This window comes from Chrysochloris asiatica, unplaced genomic scaffold, assembly GCF_000296735.1.
Source record: "Chrysochloris asiatica unplaced genomic scaffold, ChrAsi1.0 scaffold00126, whole genome shotgun sequence".
In the NCBI taxonomy this organism is placed as follows: Eukaryota; Metazoa; Chordata; class Mammalia; order Afrosoricida; family Chrysochloridae; genus Chrysochloris; species Chrysochloris asiatica.
In genome coordinates, this window is record NW_006408644.1 from 8,435,587 (window position 1) to 8,460,371 (window position 24,785).

At 40.1% G+C, this 24,785-nt stretch overlaps 1 protein-coding gene across 2 annotated transcripts in view; it reads right to left on the reverse strand.

Annotated features, from left to right (window-relative positions):
- The window catches only part of BTK (Bruton agammaglobulinemia tyrosine kinase), a 50,216-nt gene extending 30,489 nt beyond the window's left edge, over positions 1–19,727 (reverse strand). Inside the window, exons 1-3 of one of the 2 annotated variants that reach the window (XM_006869100.1) lie at positions 19,598–19,727; positions 2,636–2,806; positions 2,006–2,104 (exon numbers count right to left, since the gene is read on the reverse strand). In XM_006869100.1, coding sequence (XP_006869162.1) covers positions 2,006–2,104; positions 2,636–2,776 — 240 coding nt within the window. In that variant the 5' untranslated portion in view covers positions 2,777–2,806; positions 19,598–19,727. Of the gene's footprint in view, positions 1–2,005; positions 2,105–2,635; positions 2,807–19,597 lie in introns of those variants that run through there. The other variant, XM_006869101.1, reaches the window with a different exon arrangement.
- Positions 19,728–24,785: the final 5,058 nt, after the last annotated feature.

Genomic DNA, 24,785 nt, shown 5'->3' on the forward strand with positions numbered 1-24,785 from the left:
ATGACCCTTAGATACCCTTCAAACCTAGAACTGAACTCACTCCCAGAGATCTCTTTTCAGTCAAACAATAGACAAGCCTAGAGAGTGAGCACTAACACCCAGGAGGAATGTGCTTCTCAGAATTATTGACCATATGAGACTAAAAGGGTAGCATTTCCCAAAACAAAGTTCGGAAGGCAGGAAAGGCCAGGAAACAATAGGAAGCCAAGAAGGAAGTGGAAAGGGTATTGTCACATTGAGGGGATTGTAACGAATGTCACAAAATGAAATGTGCATAAATTGTTGAATGATAAAATTAATTTGTTCTGTAAACTTTCACTCAAAACACAATAAAATGTTAAAAAAATAATGATAACCAAGGTGTATAGATATTATAAAATGGAGAACAAAATTTTACTTCTAGGAATTTATTATAAGGTAAATAATAAATAAACTATGCAAAGGTGTGTACAAGGCTGTTCCTCTCAACATAGTTTATAATATCAAGTAAATGGAAATAACTAAAATGTGTAGTAATAGGCGATTAGGTGAAGAAATTATAATAATCTATAATAAGAAATTGACATTGTTGTTGTTAAGTGCTGCCGAGTCGATTCGGAACCATAGCAACCCTGTATAGGGTTTCCAAGGAGCAGCAGGTGAGCTTGAACCACCGACTTTGCCGTTCAAACGACTTTGCAGTCTGACGCATTAGCCCACAGCACCACTCTGGTAGCGTAGTGGTTATGAATCGGGCTGCGAACTGCAAGGTCAGCAGTTCGAAACTACCAGCTGTTCCGCGGGAGAAAGATGAGACTTTCTACTCCCGTAAAGATTTACATCTTCGGAAACCCCGTACAGGGTTGCTATGAGTCGGAACCGACTCCACGGCACACAACAACAACAGCATAATAAGAAATACTGTGCAGTCATTAAAATTATGTTATTAAAAAAATATTGTCATGGGCAAAAGTTTACCACCTATTGTTAAAATGAAAAATTAGCTTACAAATCAATATATGGAGCATGATTATGTTCTAAAAAGATACCATATGTATTAATATGAACGAATACATAGTTGTGGATTGTGTTTGTGCAGGTATGGTAGTAGAAAAAAGCATCTGTTAGTCTAGACATTAAAATGTTAATAGCTGTTTTAGCTGGGTGATGAGATTATGGTTGATTTTTATTTTCTTTTTTATACTTTGAGATCAATGAAATGAAACAAACTATGCATTCTTGAACGGATAACTAATCTGTTCTGTAAACCTCTCAATTCACACTAAAAAGTTAAAAAAAAAAAAAAAAAAAACTGCTGAAAAAAGCTTTCCAGACCTTCTATAATAAATACAGATTCCTCTTATAATCAAGTATTCAGTTGCTAACTGAAAGGTTAGCAGTTTAATCCCTTCAGCTGCTCCTCAGAAGGAAGACCTGGTAATCTGCTCCTGTAAAGGTTACTGGAAATCCCTATGGGGCACTTCTACTCTGTCACATGGGGTCACTATGTGTCAGAACCAAATCAATGGCATCCAACAACAGCACTCTTGTAATCAGGAAAAAAAATACTATTTTTAAAAAATCAACTCAGAAGTCAAGGGAAGTTTGTGCTTTGGAGAGGCTTTGGGAAATGTGTGGAGATTAAACAGTGAGATAGATAGTAAAGAATGTCATATTACTCAGAGGCCTAGGATTTTGGTATTGACAACTCAAGCCTCTACATTTGATCCTGGTAACTGAGGAAGTAAAGTCAACCATTTTTGGCCAGTTGGAAAACTTGATATGACATCATATTAAAGTTGGTATTCAGGAGGTTTTCAGGAGGACAGATGCTGAGACTCAGTATAAGAAATATGTTAGAGTGAAGAAGTTTAGAGGGGTGTTTTACTGTGTTTAACATTGAACAGCATCACCAGTTTATATTTACAGAAAATTTAAATGTTCCAAATTTCTCAAGATCAATCTCTGTCTAGCTCTCTTCTCTGTCTCATTTTTTTTTTTTTTTTTTTTGCTTTGCTTTTCTTACCGGAATCTGTCTTTCAGGGGGCGGATTTTTTTCCGGAACCACTGTTTCAACGCAGGTGATCTTCTCAACATCTATTGAACCCTTTTTACTGCCTCTTCTCTGAGAAAGAATGAGGAAGAAAATGGAGAGAGATTAAGAGTGATTAAGCAACCGGATGGTTAGATTTTATTATCTAATCATTCAACATAGTGAGGTGGCACCCACATTCTATATCAGGACCTGCCATTTTAAACAGAAAAAAAAAAAAAAAACATAAACACAAATCCAGAAAAACCTCCAGATATAGTAGTCTAATTTTTTTTGACTATTGGAAGGAGGGCAAATACTACAGAAGAGTGAATGACTATGTGTGTCTTTATCATAAGAAATAAGGAAACCATTTCTAACTCTTAGATTTCGTTCTCAATAATTATTTGATGAGTGTTCATCAAGTGCCAGATTCTATATTAAGGTTTCCCCTATGACTTCTTAGCAACAATGGATTTTTGTCCCAGTATGGCTGTAGCTAGTTCTAGGCTAAGAAATATTTTGCTGACTTTGAATGTATATAGGTTCATTCAACCTCCCTCCTCCCCAAGAAAAATCTAAGACCAGTTCATGAAACTTGAGTTTCATGGCAGAGAAACTTACCCCACGTTCAAAGTCATACTCATAGTAAGAAAGTTTCTGCACAGTCAAGAGAAAGAGGCGTTTCTTGAAGTTTAAAGGTGATGTTTTCTTTTTCTGCTGGGATCGTTTCAGAAAGATGCTCTCTAGGATCACTGTCGCCATAGCTTCTTCTTTCTGCTGCTCACTTGTGTGCTGTTGATAATGAGAATTTCTGAGGACCTAACACATTTTTCTTCATCCCACCTGGTTCCACCTCAACCTAGCTACCTGGTTTCAAATGGAATAGAAATGTGCAATGCTAACAAAGAGCCTTATGTTTACTTTGACATCCACATCCCTGTCAGTTTTCAAGTATAATGAATGCACATTGGATTGAGGTGATTGGTCCTACATTGTGAGTTCATGTAAACTGGCATCTTTTATCAGACAATGCACTACTCTGGATGCCAAATAACGTGAATTTGTGTGCTTGGTGATATCTACAGGCAGCTTCACATTACCAGTTGCCATTGAATTGACTCTGACTCATGATGACCCTACATGTGTTAGAGTAGATCTGTGAACCATAAGTTTTTCAGAAGTAACTCACTAGGCTTTTCTTTCGAGGTGCCTCTGGGTAGACTCAAATTTCCAACCTTCTAGTTAGCAGCTGAACTCAGTAATCATTTGTACCACCCAGGGATTCCATCTTTACATTAACTAGTCTTTTATGGTACTTGTAAGTAGAATCTGTGAGCAGCAAAAATCTCAGTACAGTTGTTGACCCTGATATCCCCAGAAGGGATAATGCTGGTGTCAGAACTCCACTGAGGCAGATCTTGGGATTTCAGTTTCCTAGACAGTGAATTCAATTTTTCAAATAGTGCCCCATTTGTATCTGTAACCAAGGGTATGGAGGCTGCACCTGCAATAATAAACATTACTAACTGCCACCCAACTGATTTTGTTCATCACCCATGGAGCTACAAAAGAAAGAATCTCTGTTTTAAAGTTGAAAAAAAAAAAAAAGTAATGGGGAAGGGAGCTGTTTTTCTTTTAATTTTTGTTTTTTAAAAATATTTTTGCCTAGATAAGTTAGCTTATACAAAATCATGCAAAGTTGTTGTAACTGTCTTACTGTTGTGCATGTTGGCTATGGTCATTCACACTGAGTAACTTGTGTAGCCTCTCCAAACATACAGTACTCCAGAACGGTCAGTTTCTGAATCTTTCTGGAGGATTGACAACTGAATTACAGAAAGGCAAAGAAAGTCACATACAAATCACCATCAAGGATTTCTGGCAAGATGGCAGAATAAGCAGACACACTTCATGGACCCTCTACAACGAAGATATGAAAGACAAAATAAAACAGACACAGATGTCACCCTGAACCTTAGAAGAAAGGTTAGAGAGGTGGATGGAATGCTTGCTGGGAGAAGAGGCTGAGCAGAGACAACGAGAGAGGGAGACTGACTGGTGAACACCTGGCCAGATGTGGCTCCACCATCATGTGAGCAGCTTTGGCAGTGGAGGGAAGCCTGGCAGAGCAGATTCACATGGGCAATGGAAAAGGTACAATTTTTTCTTTTTCCCTATGTGTGCCCAGCTCCCACCCTCATCTACCCCAGCACAGACCCTGCTCTTCAGGAGTTCAGAGTGGCATGGTTGGGAGCTACCTGCTTTGGTACCTGAATTCAGGTGGGCTCAGTACCAGTCCTACAAAACCTGCAGAGCCACCAGACTAGCATTTAACCAGTTATCCTGCCCCCAGCTTCCCTGTGCCCTAACAGACACTGAAACTAGCTCTATCAAGGGCCCCCAAAGAACTACTTTCAGATTGAGTGTCCTGAACATAGATAACACCGAGATCAATAGAAACTCCATCTAGGGCCAGGAACTCTGTTGTCACATTCTTTTCACAACCACCTTGTGAGCTCTTTGAATTGAAGGAGCACCCCAGAAATTTCTCTCCGCAAGGTTCAATAACTGCACTGTTAGTTTTTACAAATACAATAATCCCACAATGCCCCCAGAGACAATAGACAATTTTTGTTCACACGAAGAAACAAGAGAGACTGGCTCAAACAAATGACCAATATGCAGAGTCTGAAGACGTTTCTGAGAAAGAAAAGGTAATAGAACTAACTGAAAAAGAATGATAATTAGGCACCTTCAAAGGATCAATAGAAAGATCCAGGAAAGCAAGAAGAGCACAATAAAAACTTTAGAAGAATTCAGGAAAACACTATAAGAACAGCAGACAAAATAAATGTGAATTTTGAAACAATACAAAATCCACAATTAGAAGTTCAGAAGATTAATATGAAGATCTCAAAAATGGACAATACATTGAAAGGGCAAAGGAGTAGATGACAAGCAATGGAAGCCCAAATTAGTGAACTTGAAGAGTAATCTCTCAATACTAGTATGCTAGAAGAATAATCAGAAATAAGAATGAAAAAATCCAAAGAAAGCCTAAGAGTTATGTGGGACGCCACAAAGAGGAACAACTTAAGGGTGACTGGAATTCCAGAACATGAAGAGACGAATACAGAGAAAATTGTCCAAGAGTTGTTGGGAGAAAACTTCCCTAACATCACGAAAGATGAGAAGATAAGCATACAAAAAGCTGAAAGAAGTCCAATCAAGATAGATCCCAAAAGAAAATCACCAAGACATATAGTAATCAAACTTTCCAAAATCAAAGACAAGGAAAGAATCCTGAGAGCAGCTTGGGAAAAACGAAGTTACTGACAAAGGAGAACCAGTTAGACTAAGCTCGGATTTCTCAGCAGAAACATGCAGGCAAGAAGACAATGGAATGACATATACAAAATTCTGAAAGAAAAAGATTGCCAGCAAAGCTGTTCCTTAAATATGACAGTGAAATTAAGACATTTCCTGATAAACAGAAAGTAAAGGAATTTGTAATGACCAGACCCACTTTAAAAAATGTTAAAGGGTGTTCTTTTCAAAGAGAACCAACGACTGCAGACAACCAACAACCTGAAATTACCATACATGACGACACCACCCAGAACTCAATCCAGATATAGAATTATTTAAAGTAAAACAAACATACAAGACTGAAAATAAGGAACCAGAGATATCAATCTATAGTGAAGTCAACTACAAAGCAATATGAGGGAATAGTGTAGATATAGAACTTCCAAATGGCAAGGAAGTCAAGTAGATTTCAAGATGAAACAGAATGTTTTAAGCAGGGAAATAAATAAGTAAATAGTATGGTAACCTCAAAGAAAAATATTATACCTGCAAATCAAAATTAAAAAAGAAGAAAATCATAAAGATTTAGTAACATTACCACAACAGAAAGGAAATTGAAATGAAAACTCACAAACAAAATTAATTCAGCATAGAAAATTATGTGGAACAAAGAATCTAGCAACACCACACACACAAAATAAAACACACACAGAAAAATGACAATAATTGGTTCATACCTATTGATAATTGTACTGATTATAAATAGATTAAATATTCTAATCAAGAGACATAGAGAGAATGATGATGCACAGAAGAGATTGTAATCATTGCAATGAAACAATGAGTGTAAAATCGATGTTCTCCCACATAAACGATCACTCAATTCACAATAAAAACTTTTTTAAAAATACCCCCTCCCCAAAAAGAGAGAGAGAGAGACATAGAGAGAAGAAAGGATAAGAAAACAGAATCCATCAACAAGCTGACTACAAGAGATTTATCAAAAAGATAGAGACAGCCTCAATGACCATCAACAGAAGAATGGTTAAACAATCTTTGGTACATACACACAATGGAGTACTGTAAAACGTTGAAGAATAATGATGACTCTGTGAAACACCTTATAACATGGTTGAACCTGGAGGACCTTATGTAGAATGAAATGAGTCAATTACAAAAGGACAAACATTGTATGAGACCAATGTTGTAAAAAGTTTTTTTTAAAAAAAAAATAAAAGGTTTTCTTGATAAAATAAACTACCATGATGGTTACTGAGGGTGGAGTGTAGGGAAAATTATTCATGGGCTAGAGGGTAGACACATGTTGTCTCATGAGTGACAGACAATGCAATATATATGAAGGAGGTTAGCAGAGGAAAGGAAAAGGTAGCGGGAGACACAGGGAGGAATGTAATAACAGCGCTAAATGCTGTTAACTGTTGGTGCATGGACGGGATTGCAACCTTGTAGTGAAGCAAAGTATATGGTTTGTTGAATGTAAAAGTGATGATCTACTCTGTAAACCTTCACTCAATTCACAATAAAAAGGTTTGTTTTTATTTTAATCATTTTTCCTCTCTTGCCTTTTTTTTTTAATTTGAATTTAAGAATAATTTTAAATGACTGAAAAGTTGCAAAACTGGTACAGACTTGCCATCTACCATTCATCTCATTTCCTCTAAAGTTAATATCTTATATACCATAGTACAACCATCATTAAAACCAGAAAATTGCCATTTGTGCAATACTGATTACAAGTTCAATCCCACCAACTGCTCCTAGGGAAAAAGATGAGGTTTTCTGCTCCCATAAAGATTTACAGTTTCAGAGACCCTATACAGGGTCACTGTAAGTTGTAATTGATTCTACGGCAGTTGGTTTAGTGATTAGACTACATACCCTAAACTGGTGGCAATTTCTTCCACTTTGGTCCAATTTCAGTTCCAGGAGTCAATTTAGAATCCCACACTGCCACTGGTTTTTTTATTCCCACAAAACAACATGTCCTTTCAGGTGTTCACTTAAAGGTCATGGATGATCTTAAATTACTAATTCCCAAACTTTTATTAATCAGATAAAATGAAAAGATAAACTTTGTCACACACACACACATAAAAATGGAGCTTGGTGTGGTCCTGTGGGATAAGTGCTCAAACTCAAAGTCGATTTGAATCGCAAGGTCGGCGGTTCAAACTCACCACCATCCACTCTTCAGAAACCCTATACAGGGTCACTATGAGTCAGAATCGACTCAACAGCACTTAAACAAAAAACAAAAATTACTAGTCTCCCCCTCACCACCAAGTTTTGTTAGCACTGGGGTTATTTTTCAGTTGGGGTTGGATTTATTTTTGAAACCAAACTCCTTATGCTTTTGGTGGCTCCGTAGAAGCAGAATAAATAAAGTCAACTGTTTTTCTTTTCTACTTGTCCAGCAAAGATTATTACTCACACTAGGCAAGCAAAAGAGCAGTTATTTTTGAAGCCTGAGGCTATCCACACCATTATTTTGTTCTTTCCTGTGGTGTAGAAGGTGGGGAGACAAAAATAGATTAAAGGAACACCAAGGATGTTCAGAATGATCACGCTGCCACTTTGTCTCCTCTGTTTTGTGGTGGATTAGTTCAATGTTTTGTAAAAAGATCTTTTGAGAAAAACTGGACAAAGGGAAAAACCTTTCTTCACACCCAGCCATACATGTCTTTTCCCAGACTCCCTGGTTTAAATGGTCTCTCATTGGAGTGACAAACAGATAGAATTTACAACCAATCAGCCCTGTCTAGCATTCAGATTCAGCTCACATCCCCAAAAGGTTCCTTTATCATTAAAATTATTGATTTAATCAGAAGTAGTGGTAACCAGGTAGCCCATGGGTAGTGCAAACTGTTGACACATTCGTCTGTTAACCAAAAGTTTGCAGGTTTGTGTCCACCCAGAGGTGCTTGGAAGAAAGACCTGGAGATCTACTTCTGAAAAACCAGCCACTGAAAACCTTATAATGCACAGTTCTATTCTGACACATGAGTCCCAATCCCCTTGAAGGCAACTGGTTAAGTGGCAACTAAGTAATTAACAGTCTTTCAGGAACTGCCAACTCAATTGAGATCTCTGTAGTAAGATTACATTTGTTTCCATGGTAAATTGCAGTTAAATATCTCTTCACAACCCCAAACTCAAATTTCAGAAAACAAAATAATCCCTAGAGAAATTTAGTGGCACGATCAGATCAGAAGCAGCCCCCAAGCCACGTCCAGCTGTGCTTCTTTTAGCAAAGTACACACAACTGTTACCTTTAGTTGTGGTGCATACTCTTGGGTGCACTCCCTGCTCAAACCCAGCATCTGCTTCAGCCTTGGTCTTTACTCTTATTTCCTATAAGACACGTTCTGCTGGAAGCTTCCTTTGCCCCTTTTCTTTTTTAGAAGAAATCCAGTTTATACAAGAGGAAGCCCTTTTCTCTTTCAAGTGTCTGGGTTGCTGTAGGGTTTAGTGCTGGTCTAAATATGAGGAAGTAAGTACGTCTATTACTAGCCATCACTCCTCTGAGCAATGGATGAAATGGCCTCCCCTCTAGATCATTGAGCTGGATGATTACCGGGATTTCCATGGTCTGGTATCCCCTTCTTTGACTGCTTTCCCCTCATTTCTTGTGATCCAGTACTTCTTCCCCAGTCACCACTGATCCATCCATCAACAATGTGAAACAAGAGAAGGCTCTGCCTTTACGTCTCCCCCAATGCTGATGTGCAATGGTGAGCTCTGAGTTAGAGGTTAGCTGCAGCTTCTTTGGGTATGTATTGTGGAAGACCCTAATTAAAAACTTTTTTTTTTTTTTCCAGCAGCCTAGTTAATTTGACCACAAGAGATGCACAGGCAGGGCTGACCTTGCACCTCATGGGGGAGGGGAGTGAAAACGGAAGTGACATGAATGTTACATACACACACACACACACATGCACACACAGAGACTATTGTTCATGCCGAAAAAGAACGATGAGGGAGGAAAAAGAAAAGAAAGGCACAGACTTTTTCATCTAAAAGAGTTTCAGTGTTATACTGCTTTCTACCAGAGTACTTCCATTATTAAAAAATTCCATTATTTTTTAATTCCCTTTTTTCACAAACTTTTTGAAGCCACCTCTATACAAAACTACAAATGTAAAAAGGGGAGGAGATACTGAACAGAATTCCAAATTCTCATGAACTCCATGCTTTCTGGAGTTATCGAGGATGAATGAACCCCTGCAGTCTTAAGTCCAAACAATACATTAGCTTAAGTATTAAAGAATGCCTGCCTTGAGCATTCCACTCTTATAAAAACTATCTATATGGAATCAAATTGCCAACAGCAACTTGAAAGACTAGATAGGAAACTTAGGGATCAGTGACTTTATGTTAATGGGGAAGGAACACTCTGGAATAGAGGCAGAGTAAAAATGGTTGTACAATTTGAAGAATGTAATCAATGTCACTGAGCTGTCCATGTAGAAAGTGTTGCATTTTTCAATAACAACCACAATATAAAGCAAAATAAAAGCAACAACAACAAAACTGGGTAGTGGGACAGTCATCAAACTAGCCATGCTTTGTATTTTTGAACCATGTAAATTCATTATCTATTCCTAAAATGACAATACTTAATTGAAAAATGTTACAAGAAACAAATCCTGCAAATGCAAGCATTTTCAAACGATTGCTTTTTGGTAGTTTCCCAGGCCCCTACTGAGAATTTAGAAAGTGGATGCTTATTAGTAAGGATTCAGCCACCATACAAACTGTGTTATATGCTAAGGAATTAATATAAATAGCACCTGCAAAGTCAATCAGTAAACTCCATCATGTTTGGCTCTTACATTTGCTCATGTTAAAATGAAACGCTGTTAAGGGTAATGCCCGAGCAAATTTCAGAAAACCACAGCATGCTCATGATTGGGAAGAATCACCAAGATGATAATTAGAAATAACTAATCAGTTCAAGAAGTTCTGGTGGCATTTATGGGTTAGGCATGGCTATGTTAGCTGCAAGGTGGGCAGTTCAAACCCACCAGTGCTCCAAGAAATAACAATGAGGCTGTTGTCTCCATAAAGATTTACAGCCTCAGAAACCCTATATAGGATTGCTATGAGTTGGAATTGACTTGATGGCTGTTGTTGTTAAGTTTATCAGCAAATCCAAGATGCAGTGCTTTCTCATTATTTCTTCTTCAAGGTACTTCTTAATTGGCTAGTGAGTGTCTGGCCATCCCCTTTTCTATCCTCAGGAGAATGCAAGAGAGCTACAATTTCTCTCAATACTCTCTGCCTGTCAGATATTTTACATGCATTATGTCATTTATTTCTCTCAACAAATATATGTAAAGAAAAACAAAATTTCTCACAACTGGTCCAATAAATAACACCATGGTAAATGGAGAAAAGATTGAAATTGTCAAAGACTTCATCTTGCTTAGATCCACCATCAATGCTCATGGAAGCAGCGGTCAAGAAATCAAACAACACATTGCATTAAGCAAATCTGCTGCACAAGAGCTCTTTAATTTGTTCAAGAGCAAAGATGTCAGTTTGAGGACTAAGGTGCACCTGACCCAAGTCATGGTATTTTCGCCTCAGATGCATGTAAAAGTTGGACAGTAAATAAGGAAGAACGTATAATTGATGCACTTGAATTACGATGTTGGCAAAGAATATTGAAAGCACCGTGGACTGCCAGAAGAGCAAGGAAATCTGTGTTGGGAGAAGTACAGCCAGAATGCTCCAGAATGCTCTTTGGACATGTTATCAGGAGGTAACAGGCCCTGGAGAAGGACATCATGCTTGGTACAGTAGAGGGTCAGCAAAAAAGAGAAAGATCCCCAACAAGATAGATTGGCACAGTGGCTGTAGCAATGGGCTTAAGGTAACAACTGTGAGGATGGCACAAGACCAGTATTTCATTCTGTTGTGCATAGAGTCACTATGAGTCAGAACCGACTTGACGGCACCTAACATCAACAAACATGAGGAAACTGAGACTTGGAGAGGTTAAATGACTTGTCCAATGTCATTTATATGTGATTCCACAGCCTTAACTGTTGTTATGATAGCCTATTGCCTCCTAGAAGGAGCTCTAGTAGCATAGTGGTTATGAGTCGCGCTGCTAACCTCAAGATCAGCAATTTGAAACTAGCTGCAGTTTTGCAGAAAGATGAGGGTTTTTGTTCCTGTAAAGATTTACAGCCTCGGAAACCCTATACATGGTCAGCACACCACCACCATTGCCTCCTTGTTGTTAGGTGCCATCGAGTACAACAGAACTAAACACTGCCTGGTCCTGTGCCAACCTCACATTTGTTGCCACGCTTGAACCAATTGATGCTGCCACTTTGCCAATCCATCTCGCTGGGGTCTTCCTCTTTTTCTCTGACCCTCCACCTTACCAAACATGATATCCTTCTCCAGCGACTGGTCCCTCCTGACAACATGTCTGAAGTATGAGACATGAAGTTTGGCCATCCTGGCCTCCAAGGAGCATTCTGGCTGCGCTTCTCCCAACACAGATCTGTTGGTTCTCACAGAATGTTGCCTCCTAGAGGGTGGTTTTTTATTGGCTGCTTGTCTTTGATGAGGTGTGATGTCATTCATCTCATAACCTAGATAGTTCTAGTTCATATCACCTGATGATATAGCACAAAGCTATCAAAAAATATTTGAGCCTGGATGAAAAAAGTGGTTTGTGATAGACTGTTAGCTGAAATGTTGGTAGTTCAAATCCACCCAGCAGATCCTTGGAAGAAAGGTCTGGCAATCTGCTTTTATAAAGATTGTTGCTGCTGTTGTTAGAGACCATCAAATCAGTTCCAACTCATAGCGACCCTGTATAGAGTTTCCAAGGAACAGCTAGTGGGTTTGAAGTGTGGACCTGTGGTTAGCAGTTCAGTTCTTATCCTACAGCACCACACCAGGACTCCTCTGGAAAGACTGTGTTATTGTTAAGTGCCATCTAATCGGTTTGGACTCATAGTGATCCTGTATAGGGTTTCTGAGGAGCAGCTGGTGAGTTTGAACTGCCAACCTTGTGGTTCAAACTGACCTTGTGGTCCAGTGCCTGTCTTACAGTGCCACAATAGGACTCAATTGAACCCTTTGAACTGTTTTAAAGCCCTGTTTGCCTCTATAATACTCCTCCGGGCTGGTAAGGAGGATATGTCTCCATTAACCTAACCTACTACTATTGTGTCAATTTGATTCATTTGTTGTTGTTAAGTACCGTGGAGTCGGTTACGACTCATAGTGACCCTACACAGGGTTTCCAAGGCTGCAAATCTTTACAAGAGCAGAAAGCCTCATCTTTCTCCCATGGAACAGCTTGTAGTTTTGAACTGCCAACCTTGAGGTTAGCAGCCCGATGTGTACCCACTATGCTACCAGAGCTCCATAGTGACCCTATATAGAGTTTCTGAGACTGTAAATATTTATGGGAACAGACATATACAGCTTTCTCCCACAGAGCTTCTGGTGGGTTTGAAATGCTGACCTTGTAGTCCACCGTATTGTTTTTCTGCATGAGTTCCATCAGGTTTTCTTACATTTTCCTTCTTTAATTACTTGACAGGAGTGGATTCTTAGAGTCGCTTGCTGTTGCTTAGAGTTTTCATTGGTGATTTGTTGGCAGTAGGTCACCAGGTCTTTTCTTTGAGTTATCTTTGGGTGAACTCAAACCTGCAACTTGAGTTAACAGCTGAGTGCTTAACTATTTGCACCATCCAGGGACTTCATAGTGGCTGTTTCAGAGAGTCACTTGTTTCTCTTCCAGGATATTTCATTGTCAATGGAATGGTCAAGTGGGCCACTCACTCTTTTCCATCCTGTGGTTGTTATTGCTTATTGTGAATATAACACTTTGAATGTACTTTTGTTTTATGTTATGAAATATTTCAAATAGACAGAAACTATGGAGAATGACATTATAATCATATACTTATCACTTACCTGTATATAACCCTAACTTTGTGCTCCGGGTGTTATTTCAGAAATAAACGATTATTGGTAGAGTCAAAATCTTTGTGTAGTCCCTTCACAATCTTAGTCTCCTGTGTCCTATGAAATTTGGAATCTTCTAGGCATGTTTTCATATTACTGTTACATATATGTTGTTGTTGTTAAGTGTCATTGAGTCATTTCTGACCCATAGCAACCCTGTATAGGGTTTCCTTTGAGCAGCTGGTAAGTTTGAACCACCAACCTTGCAGTTCAAATGACGTTGCAGTCTGGTGCATTAACCCACAGTGCCACACCAGGATATATAATATCAGTTTACATGATTTAAATTTTTATATATTTAAAAAAATTAAAACAGTTGCCATCAAGTTGATTCCAACTCATGGCAAACTAGTGTGTGCAGAGTAATTTTCAAGGCTATGAACTTTCAGAAACAGATCACTGTCCTTTTCTTCTGAAGTACCTTTGGGTGGGTTATAACCACGTTTTGGTTAGTAGTTGTGCTTAGCTATTTTCACCCAGGGGCTCCAAATTTTTATGTACTGTTGTTAAGTTCCAGCTGATAACCACCCTGTATAGAGTTTCTGAGGAGTTGGTGGTGGGTTTGAACTGCCGACCTTATGCTCATCCTACAGGACTACACCAGGATTTTTTTTTAATGTAAATGATATGTATTATTCACCCACTTGCTTTTTGGCTCAATGTAATATTTCTAAGATGTATTTATCTTGGTAGCTCTAGTTCATATCTTTTCATTACTTTTCATATACACAAAATATTCTATATGATGAAGACATCATAATTTATTTTCTGTTCTATTGATAGACATTTAGGTTTTCAATTTATAAACAATGCTGCATTAAACATTGTGTACACAATCATCTTTTTTTACTCTCATAGTGATCTTTGACTAAGATCAGGGGTGCAGGCCATATGTTGTTGTTGTTGTTGTTATGTGCCTGGAGTCGCCATATGAGGCCCTCTCAATCATTTGGTCTGTCCCTGCCAAGGCAACCACATTTCCAGCCATCACATTATTGTTAAGTGCTGTCTAGTCGGTTCCGACCCACAGAGACCTTGAATAGCGTTTCTGAGGAGTGGCTGGTGAACTTGAACTGCCTATTTTGCAGTCCAGAGCATTAACCCACAATGTCACACCAGGACTCCAGCTATCACGTTGGTGGTGGTGGTGGTGGTGATGTGCCGTGGAGTCGGTTCTGACTCATAGTACCCTGCATAGGTTTCCAAGGCTGTAAATCTTTATGGGAGCAGAAAGCCTCATCTTTCTCCCGTGGAACAGCTGGTAGTTTCGAATTGCTGATTAGTAACCACTACACTACCAGAGCTCCTTGGCTATCACATTGTTGTTGTTGTTAAGTGCCATCGAGTCGGTTCCGACCCATAGCGACCCTGTACAGGGTTTCCAAGGGTGTAAATCTTTACGGGAGTAGAAAGCCTCATCTTTCTCCCGCGGAGCGGCTGGTAGTTTCAACCGCTGACCTTAAGGTTTGCAGCCCAATTCGTAACTACTACGCTACCAGAGCTCCTTGGCTATCACATTAGGGGTGAGTTAATTAAATGTTTGACCAAATATAGAGCTCCTTGGCTATCACATTAGGGGTGAGTTAATTAAATGTTTGACCAAATATAGCAGGCTAATTTTTTTTTTTTTTTAAAGCAGGCTCATTTTTAAGTTGATAACTTTATATGACCTATGAATGATGTTGTAAATTTTGCAGAAAAAAGGTTCCCGGCCCCTGACTTAGACAAACAACAAACTCAAGTCTGACTTATCTTTTTATTATCCTTTGTTCCCCTTTCAGTCCTGACTTCCTGACATTTCACTGTGAAAACTGGTAGAATCATCAACGGTTTAATTAGAGGCAGATTCTAACTAGAGGGCTAAATTTGGGCCTACCAAAGGTCTCTATCTTAACAAGTATCCTTCAGGTATTGATTAAAATTTCAACTGAGAATTTCGTGACCAGGGAACCAGACGAGAATCATCTTGAAAAGATAATAACTAAAGTCAACAAAGCAACCCAATTACTCTGTTTGTGCTCCAATTACTCTGTTCAGCTACACAGGGCTGCCAAATTTGTTGTGAACACCTCTAGCTAACATCAATTTTCTGGCTGTGTGCTACCAGGTAAATTCTCATCTGCTATATGTGGCGCTGTGGGTTAATGCGCCAGACTGCAAAGCCGTTTGAGCTGCTCCTCAGAAACCCTATACAGGATCGCTATGGGTCGGAATCGATTCGACGGCACTTAACAACAACAACAACAACATCAAAATTCTATATAAATGATCTGAGGGGCTCTTTGCTGATATTTAGTGTTGTTTCTTCAGAGATTCAAAATCTCTTCTGCTCTGCACTAGAGACAATAGATTCGGCCAAGGGATGCTGAAAACAGACTCAGAGAGCCGATCTGGAAGTTGACACTCAGCATAAGAGTGATGATACTATTTTGGATATTGTCCCTCTATGGTGAAGGGGACACTCCAGATTGGTACAACTCTTTGGCTTTCTTTTTCAGCTTAATTTTTTTTTCTCTTGATTTTAAATATCTCCCACCTAGATATCAAAATAACATGCTTATTATAGAAAATGTTTCAAATACAGAAATATTTCAAATGCAAAGAAAAAAGCAGCTACATATAAGTTCATTATCCAGAGGTATTAATATTTTGGCATATTTCTTTTGATTTTTTTCTGTGGGTTAAGCATTGGACTGCTAACCACAAGGTTGGAGGTTCAAACCCACCAGCTGCTTAGTGGGTGAAAGATGAGGCTGTCTACCCCCATAAAGAGTTACAGTTTGGGGAACCGCATATAGGGTCGCTATGAGTTGGAATTGACTCAATGACACAATGACAGTGGGTTGGGAGGTGGGGTTTTTTTTGGTTGGTATTTTTCTTAGCATTATCTATCTGTCCATCCATCTATCCATCCACCTATCATCTATCTGTCCAATATACTTTTCAGAAAAAAGTATATAAAGTTCTTACTTAACATTATTCCTGATTATTCCCCCATGTTACTAGGATTTCTCTATAACCCTGAGGTACTCTGGATGGCACAAATAGGTTGCCCTCGGCTATTAACCAAAACATTGATGCTTCAAACCCACCCAGCAATGTCATAGAAGAAAGCCCTGGTGATAGCTTCCATAAAGATTACAGCCAAGAAAACCCTATGAAGATTATTTCTACTCTGTAACACATGGGATTGTCATGCGTCAATGGCAACTTTAAAAAAATTATTATTATAAGCATTATTTACTGAAAACAATATGTATATATTTTTTCATTTTGTCACGCATCAATGGCAACTTTGAAAAAATTATTATTATAAGCATTATTTACTGAAAAAGGTATGTATATATTTTTTTCATTTTGTTACATTTTGAGAAAAAGGTCTTCAGAGACACTATACCAGTTCTCGCTTCAAATAGTTTTAGAGTGTCCCCTTACCCCTGCACCCTCATCTCTTTCCTGTTCCATGTCTAACCAATTTTTGTTGTTGTTGCTGTTGTTTGGTGCCCTCGAGTCAGTTCTGACTCACAGGAGCAGCTGGTGGGTTTGACTCCAATAGTTCACCCAATATTTATTCATACTTCAGGGTTTTGCAGACTTATCTGTTTTTTTCATTGAGCCGGTGATTTTGGACTCTACTGCATTCCAAACTGCAACTTGTCTAAAATTCTCTCTAGACTTTCCTTCTTATGGGGGTGAGCTAATAGACTATAATTTATTTTCATTTCAGGGAGGCAGGAGAATGAGATGAGCTTCTCATTGAGATTTAAATAACCAACATTAGCCCTAAAGTTATCTGGTGATGATTTTCAGAGAGGCAGTCTAAAACTGGGAGAAAGGTTTCCAGATTTCCAAAGTTCTCTGAACACCCTCAGTCACTGCACTCGTATCTCCATAGAAACTGAAAGTCACATGTGACCCAATTGTTTCAGGGTCCTCAGAGGAGTTCTCTCTCCCCCTCCCCTGGCTTCATTTGCATAAACAAGCAGGTTTGGAGTAAAATAAGTCAAGGTTTCTTCTATAGTTTCTTGCTGAAGACTGACTCACTGAAAATTGTAGCTCTCTCTTATTCTCAGGAGTTGCCAATCAGATCTGGATATCATTGGGGAGAAAGTGGCAGATACCTAAGGACTTTTTGGAAAGCATCCATGCCTGGGTTTTCATAAATCATATCTTCCCCTTCTATCTAAATCACTTCCTGGTATAAGTCTAGTCCACTGAAAGGAAACTCTTATAGGGAATTTGCCTGTATGGAAATAAGAAATCATAGTAGTGGTAATTTTAAATGGTCCTTCATACTCCAGAAATGAGTGGAAAATTATACTGGCTCTCACCATGTAGAATTTACAAAGGATTCCAAACAGCACAACTTTGAAATTGAAAATAAACAGAAAGTTTGTTGGTGTTGTTAAGTGCTGTCAGCCAATTCCGACTCATGTTGACCCTGTACTGGGTTTCCATGGTGGGTTAGAACCATGGACCTTGTAGTTAGCTTATCTTACAGAGCCACATCAGGACTCCAAGAAGATAGTTTGTTATTGTTGCTAAGTGCCATCCAGTCAGTTCTGATTCATAGCAGTTCTGATCATAAGGTTTCCCAGGATAGTTTAGTGTGACTTTAAAAAGGGTCAGAACAGAGCACACAGGGCTAGCTCTAAGGGAGACTGTTTCTGATTGCTTTGGGTTTCCATGAGCATTTGCATTTTGTGGCTTATTTGGAGGGTCAAATTGTTTAATCAAAGAGCTTGTAATACCCTTACTTCAGGGGCTTGGCATGCAAAATAAGTTAAGGAGCAGAACTAACATTAGCTCCAAAGTCATCTGGCTTTGACTTTCAGAGAGACAGCCCCTGAGCTGTGTAGACCCCCAACATCAGGAAATACACAGCATGGGATGAAGACTTCCAGCTTTGAGAGTTGATGACTGGGAAGTTGGACTGGGATTCCAGTTGGAGATTCAATAACTCACACAAAGATGTTTTGAACAGCAATCCTTTGTATTCTAATTGCCATATCATTTGCTTTGAGAACACTCTGCGGACACTGGCAGATCTCAGGCACAATAAATAAGTCCTGATATGTAGCACTTACTATGTGCTAGGTCCTATTGTAGGTGCTTTACATAATTCAAGGGGGCCTGGTGGCGCCATAGTTAAAGTGCCCCACTGCAAACCCAAAGGTGGGTGAATTGAACCCACCAGATGATTCCCCAGAGGAAGATGTAGCAGTCTGCTTCTGTAAAGACTTAAAACCGTATGGGGCAGTCACTGTGAGTCAAAAACAACTCTACGGTCAAAATCAACTCTATGGCCGTGCTTTTTTAAAAACAGATATTAACACTGAATCCTCACAGCAACTCTATGAAGAAGGTACTAGGCAAATGGGGAAGGAGAAAGATCAGGAAAAAGAAAGAACAAGGAAAATTCCATGCCAGTCCATCATTTATTAAGTGCTGACTTTGTGCTAGGAGATAAAGTAATGAATAGAATAAGGGAGGAGGATATAAAGAAGAGGGGAGATAGGCAGAGAAAGGAAGAAGACGAGAATAAGGGGGATGAGGAGGAACAGGAGAAGGAGGAGAGAAATAATGAAGACCAGAGAAAAGAAGTGGTAATAGAAGAAAACTTCGCCATGACACACAAGGTTGGCCACATAGTGTCTGGGCTGAGGTTGAAGCTGCCTTCTTCTGGCCAAGTCTCTTACCCACTATTACCACAAGGTTGGCTCAGTCTCCACACAATCCTTCCAACAAGCCAGCTCCATCCTGGGCTCCCACTTGGTCTGATGCAACCCCAAGGTCAAACTGCCTACTGTAGCATGTGAGCTTTGAGAGTTTTCTCAGATAATCTGCCTCGTAAAATTTCTTCTTCTATGGGCTTCATTGACACAAGTCTAAACTTTGAGTCTTCAGGCAATAGTAAACCAAAGGACTTATTTTTATCCTACTGCCACCTGTAATGTTACTTTTCTGCCAAGCTTAGCAAAGGTACCCCTTTCCAACATTTGCTACCTGTTCAGATGGCCATCTCTCGTTACTGTTCTCTTTGTGCCCTTCCACCCCAACCCCATAGTCTTCCTCAGATCACTGAAGGGTCTGCCAGGACCTTGTGTTGGTGACACTCCCCCACCTCCTATAGCCTCTTCCGACATCCCATTCTATGGCCCCAGCCCTCCTTTCTCTCTGGCCTTCAGTGCCCCCATTGCCACCCCCAAAGGTACTTGTTGATACTGCCCCGCTCCTGCCATGCCCCAGACCCACCTCAGTCCTGACTTAAAGCAGGTAACTTCCCAGATGCATTGAGATGCCAGGACTTGGAAGGTGGGATTCGATCTCAGAAGACACTGGCCCCGGAGACATATTCTTACAGTCCAGAGAGGAAGGACAGCCTGAGCAAACCCCACCCTTTCACAGTCACTCAGTTCCCCTTTTTTTGTTTCCTGACTTAAACCAATGTCTTTTTTTTTTCTTCTTCTTCTTCTTCTTCTCAGTAGCATGGTATCTGGTTCCCTGCTGCTGTCCCTGTTCCGCCCTCCCTCCCCAGTTGTAGACCGCCTTTCATTTGCCTGGGACCCCCAGTGACGTGACTATCATGCCTCCTGCTCTAAAAGAATCCTCCTCAACATTATTTGGGCCACTGAGACTCTAGAATGGGCAGGGTTGAATGGGTAAGTTAGGAGGTCAAGTGCCCCCAGGGTAAAGGGAGCACATGCCTGAAAGTCGGTGGGGATGGTTAGCACAGGGAGTTGAAAGATACAAGACAGATGAGAACTACAGAGACTGGTGGAGGATACTCAAGGCCACATAGGTAGAGTTGATGGTGAAGGATGGAAAGTGTTCAAATAGGGACCCAAAAGGACAGAGTCTGATAGAGGTTGAGACAATAAACTTCCCCCTACTGAGTCATTTTCTAAGAAAGCCTTTTTTTTTTTTCTATATAGATAAAAGTGACAGAATGTAAACCCTAGCAGACTTCTGCCCTTCCCCATTTTCTGTGTATGTTGGTTTTCTCCATTTAAGATTTGACCTCAGGCATTAACTCTGAATTTACAGACTTCCCATTAATCCTTTAAAGTGATAAACTGGATTTGGTGCATAATTTGAAGTCTGGATGTTTTCTCTACAGCCTCCTAGTCTCAACTACAGTTAGCTCCACAAGGATTCTCTTTGGAAATGCAGCCACTACTGGCTGCAGACAGTCATGGCAGCAGAGGCCCTGGCAACAGATATGTTTGCCACTTGGTACTCCCATATCTATGAGGGTACTTAAAAAAATTTGTGGAAAAATGGAATTAAACGACAATGGAATGTTTCCACCAACTTTTTGACGTCCCCTTGTATTTGTTCCTAAGCAGAAACAAGAGTCCTTAGGTGGCACACATGGCTAAGTGCTAACCGAAAGGTTAGTGGTTTGAATCCACCCAGAGGCACCTCAAAAGAAAAACCTGGCAATCTACTTCTAAAATGAAACAGTCTTGAAAACTGAACACAGTTCTACTATAATATACAGGGCGGTCGCCATGAGTCAGAACCAATTTGAAAGCAACTAATTTATTGGTTAAGCACCTGCTGTGGGTTGAATTGTGTCCCCCAAAATATGTGTTGTGAATCCTAACCCCTATTTTGGAGTCCTGGTGTGGTGCTGTACGATAACCACTGGACCACAAGGTGGTACAGTTCAAACCCATCAGCCACTCCTCAGAAACCCTTCACAGGGTACCATGAGTCTGAACCAACCCAGGGCACTTAAACAACAAGAATGACTCTGGCTATAACTTCATTTAGGAGTGGATTTCCTTTGTTGTGCTTATGAGGCAGCATCTGCGTAGGGTATGTCTTAAATCAATCTTTTTTGAGATGATATAAAATGAGCAGATTAAGCAAGGCAGCAAACAATCAGAGATGGGGGAAAAGAAGTTGAAAAGAGACAAGGACCTTCCATGACAGTTGACAAAGAGAAAGTCTTTCACAGAGGTAGCACATTGAATTTGGATTTCTATCTTCCTAAATTGTGAGAGTCCTGGTGAGGTGCTGTGCATTAACGCATTACATTGCAAAGTTGGCTTGAACTGCAAGGTCGGTGGTGCAAGGTCATCCGCCACTCCTCAGAAACCCTATACAGGGTTGCTATGGGTTGGAACCGACTTGACGGCACTTAACAACAACAACAAAGTAACCCACTTGTGGTATTTTTGTTATAGTAGCACCAGGTAATGAAGACAATACCATACCCTTAAATAGAAACAGATCACAGATCCCATTATAAGTCTGTCAGAATTGTTAAATCACTGTTATTGTTGTTAATTGTCTTGACTAATAGTGAACCCAGGCACAATGAAATTAAACGCTGCCTGGACCTGCACCATCAGCTTGATTGCTTATAGATCAGATCATTGTTATCCATAGGGTTTTTACTGGGAGATTTTTAGATGTAGATCACCAGGCCTTTCTTCCTACTTTGTCTTGGTGTGAAAGCCCCACTGAAACCTGTCCAGCATCATAGCAACACTCAAGCCTTCACTGACAGATGGGTGGGGGCTACTTTTGAAGTACATTAATCCACTGCTATTGAGTCCATTCTGTCTCTGAGCAACCTTGTATAGGGTTTCCAAGGCTGTAAATCATTATGGGAGCAGAAAGCCTCATCTTTCTCTTGAGAAGCAGCTGGTGGGTTTCAACTGCTGGCTTTGTGGTTAGTGAGGTACATTGACTGGGAATTTAATCCAGGCCTCTTGCATGGGAGGAGAGAATTCTACCACTGCCTCCTTTAAATCAATATTGTTATGTCTGTCTAGTTGGTTCGGACTCATAGCAACCCTGTATAGGGTTTCTGAGGAGCAGCTGGTGGATTTGAGCCACTGACCCAGTAGTTAGGAGTTCAGTGTTTACTCTACAGCACCACACCAGGACTCCATTTAAATCAATTGTTGTTTTTGATGTTAAGAGTGGATTCTGACTCATAGCAACCCTGTATAGGGTTTCCGAGGAGCAGCTGGTACATTTGAACTGCCAACCTTTTGGTTCAAATCAACTTTGTGGTGGAGTGCTTATACTACAGCGCCACAGCAGGACTTCACTTAAATCAACAAGGCTTGGGTGGCTTATAGGGTGTTAGAGTGGTTAATCCTCACATCTACACAAGGTAGATGGGCAGCAAGTGTAGTATGATATCCCTATTTTATTGACAGCTGATATCCTTTCATGAGGAGTTCTGGTGTAGCGCTGTAGGATAAACACTGGATTGCTAGGTCGGTTTGAACCTCAGAAGTCGGAGGTTGAAACTCTCCAGCTGCTCCTTGGAAACCCTATACAGAGTCGCTATGAGTCAGTACCGACTTGACAGCACTTAACAACAAGAAGTCACCCCTGAACAGTTGCTCCAGTTGTCTGCCTGAGAATTGGTCTTAGAAATTCAGCTTCCTTCCCTCCCCTTTGTGTTAATCAGATGCCCCTATTCCTTCTCAAGGTCCATTTTGAGGTGGGGACTGGGAGTTGCTAAGCATAAGATGGGAGAATGAAACAAGGGAGGAGAGAACAGAGGAAGAGGGAACGCAAACCTCAGGATATTCCTTGCCTGTGCCACCTGGAAACCCTCTAAAGGATCCCTATGAGTCAGAACCAACTCGATGGCACTTAACAACAGTCCAGCTGTGGAACTGTAGGATAAGCACTGGATTGTAAGGCCGGTTTGAGCCACAAGATCGATGATTCCAACTCACCAGCGGCTCTTCAGAAACCCTGTACAGGGTTGGTATGAGTCAGAGCCAACTTGACAGTACTTAATAACAACAACAATCAAGTGAAATGTCATGCCAGTGACAAGGCTTCCTGAAAAGATAAGGTGACATTAGGCTTCTCTTGGAGAATTTAAATGTATAGACAGGAAAGTGAATTTGCCACCTACTCTATAAGAACAAGGCATATTTAGGGTCTGTGTTCAGTTCTCAGTGCCTCATCTTATGGAAAATTAATGAGCAGAATCATGTTCAAATCAGAAATTAGGCAAGGAAATGAAAACCATGTCACATGATGGATATTAGAAACCAAAACCATGTCACATAAGGGATAACTGATTAGATTAAGAAGGGCCATGTTCACTGTGTTTATGTTTCCATGTTACGAACATCAAAAACCTCTACAGAGTCCCCAAAGGCCAGTGGGATTGCCTAAGAGACTATGTAAATATAGAAGAAGAATGTGCTGTGATACTGCAAGCTGACTGGCAAAACCACACACACACAAACTTTTAGGAAATGTAACAGTAATATTTTTTATTATCTCATTCCTGGGGACCACTCAACAAAACTGGGTTTACTGAAAAGTAAGTTCAGGGCCTATGGGTGTTCCTGGACGGTTATGCAAACAGGAGACCCCAAGTTTTCAGACCTGTGTCCATAATTTATGGGCTCCTCCAGCATCTTAGCTCACATCAGCCTTAGTATCTCCCTTCAACACCCCCTACCCTGCAGGTGACACTGCTTCCTTTGTATAAGGTTAAGTAAAAGGCTATGGAGTTAAAGACTACCTGAGTTCAAATTCCAAACCCACAGAGTTAACTACCAGTACGCCATTGGGTACGTGAACTTCATGACACCTGTGCCTAAGTTTTCTCAGGGATAAACTATCGAGTCCGTAATGATTCATAGCAATCCTATGCACAACAGAACAAAACACTGCCCAGTCCTGGGCCAACCTCACAATCACTGTTACTCTTGAGCCCATCGCTGCTGCCTCTATGTCAATCCATCTCATTGGGGATCTTCTTTATCTCCGACCCTCCACTTTACCAAACATGATATCCTTCCCCAGTGATTGGTCCCTCCTGACAATATTTCCAAAGTATGAGAGACGAAGTTTGGCCATCCTGGCTTCCAAGGAGCATTCTGGCTGTACTTCTTCCTGAACAGATGTTTGTTCTTTTGGCAGTCCATGGTATTTTGAATATTCTCTTCCAATACCATAACTCAAATGCATCAATTCTTCTATGGTCTTCCTTATTCACTGTCTAGCTTTCACATGCATATGAAGTTATTGAAAATACCATGGCTTGAGTCAGGCGCAACTTAGTCCTCAAGCTGACATCTTTACTCTTCAACATTTTAAAGAGGTCTTGTACAGCAGAGTTGCCTAATGCAATACATTGTTTGATTTCTTGACTGATGCTTCCATTAGTGTTGATGGCCAATCCATGAAGAATGAAGCCTTGGACAACTTCAATTTTTATTCCATTTATATGAATGCGGTGCTGTGGGTTAGTGCACTGGACTGCAAAGTCGACTTGAACCATAAGGTCAGCAGTTCAAGCTCACCAGCTGCTCCTCAGAAACCCTATACAGGGTCGCTATGAGTCAGAACGGACTCGATGACACATAGAAATAATAACAAAGTTTATTGGTCCAATGGTGAGGATTTTTTTTTTTAATGTCTTGATTGATTTTTTTTTTTTTTT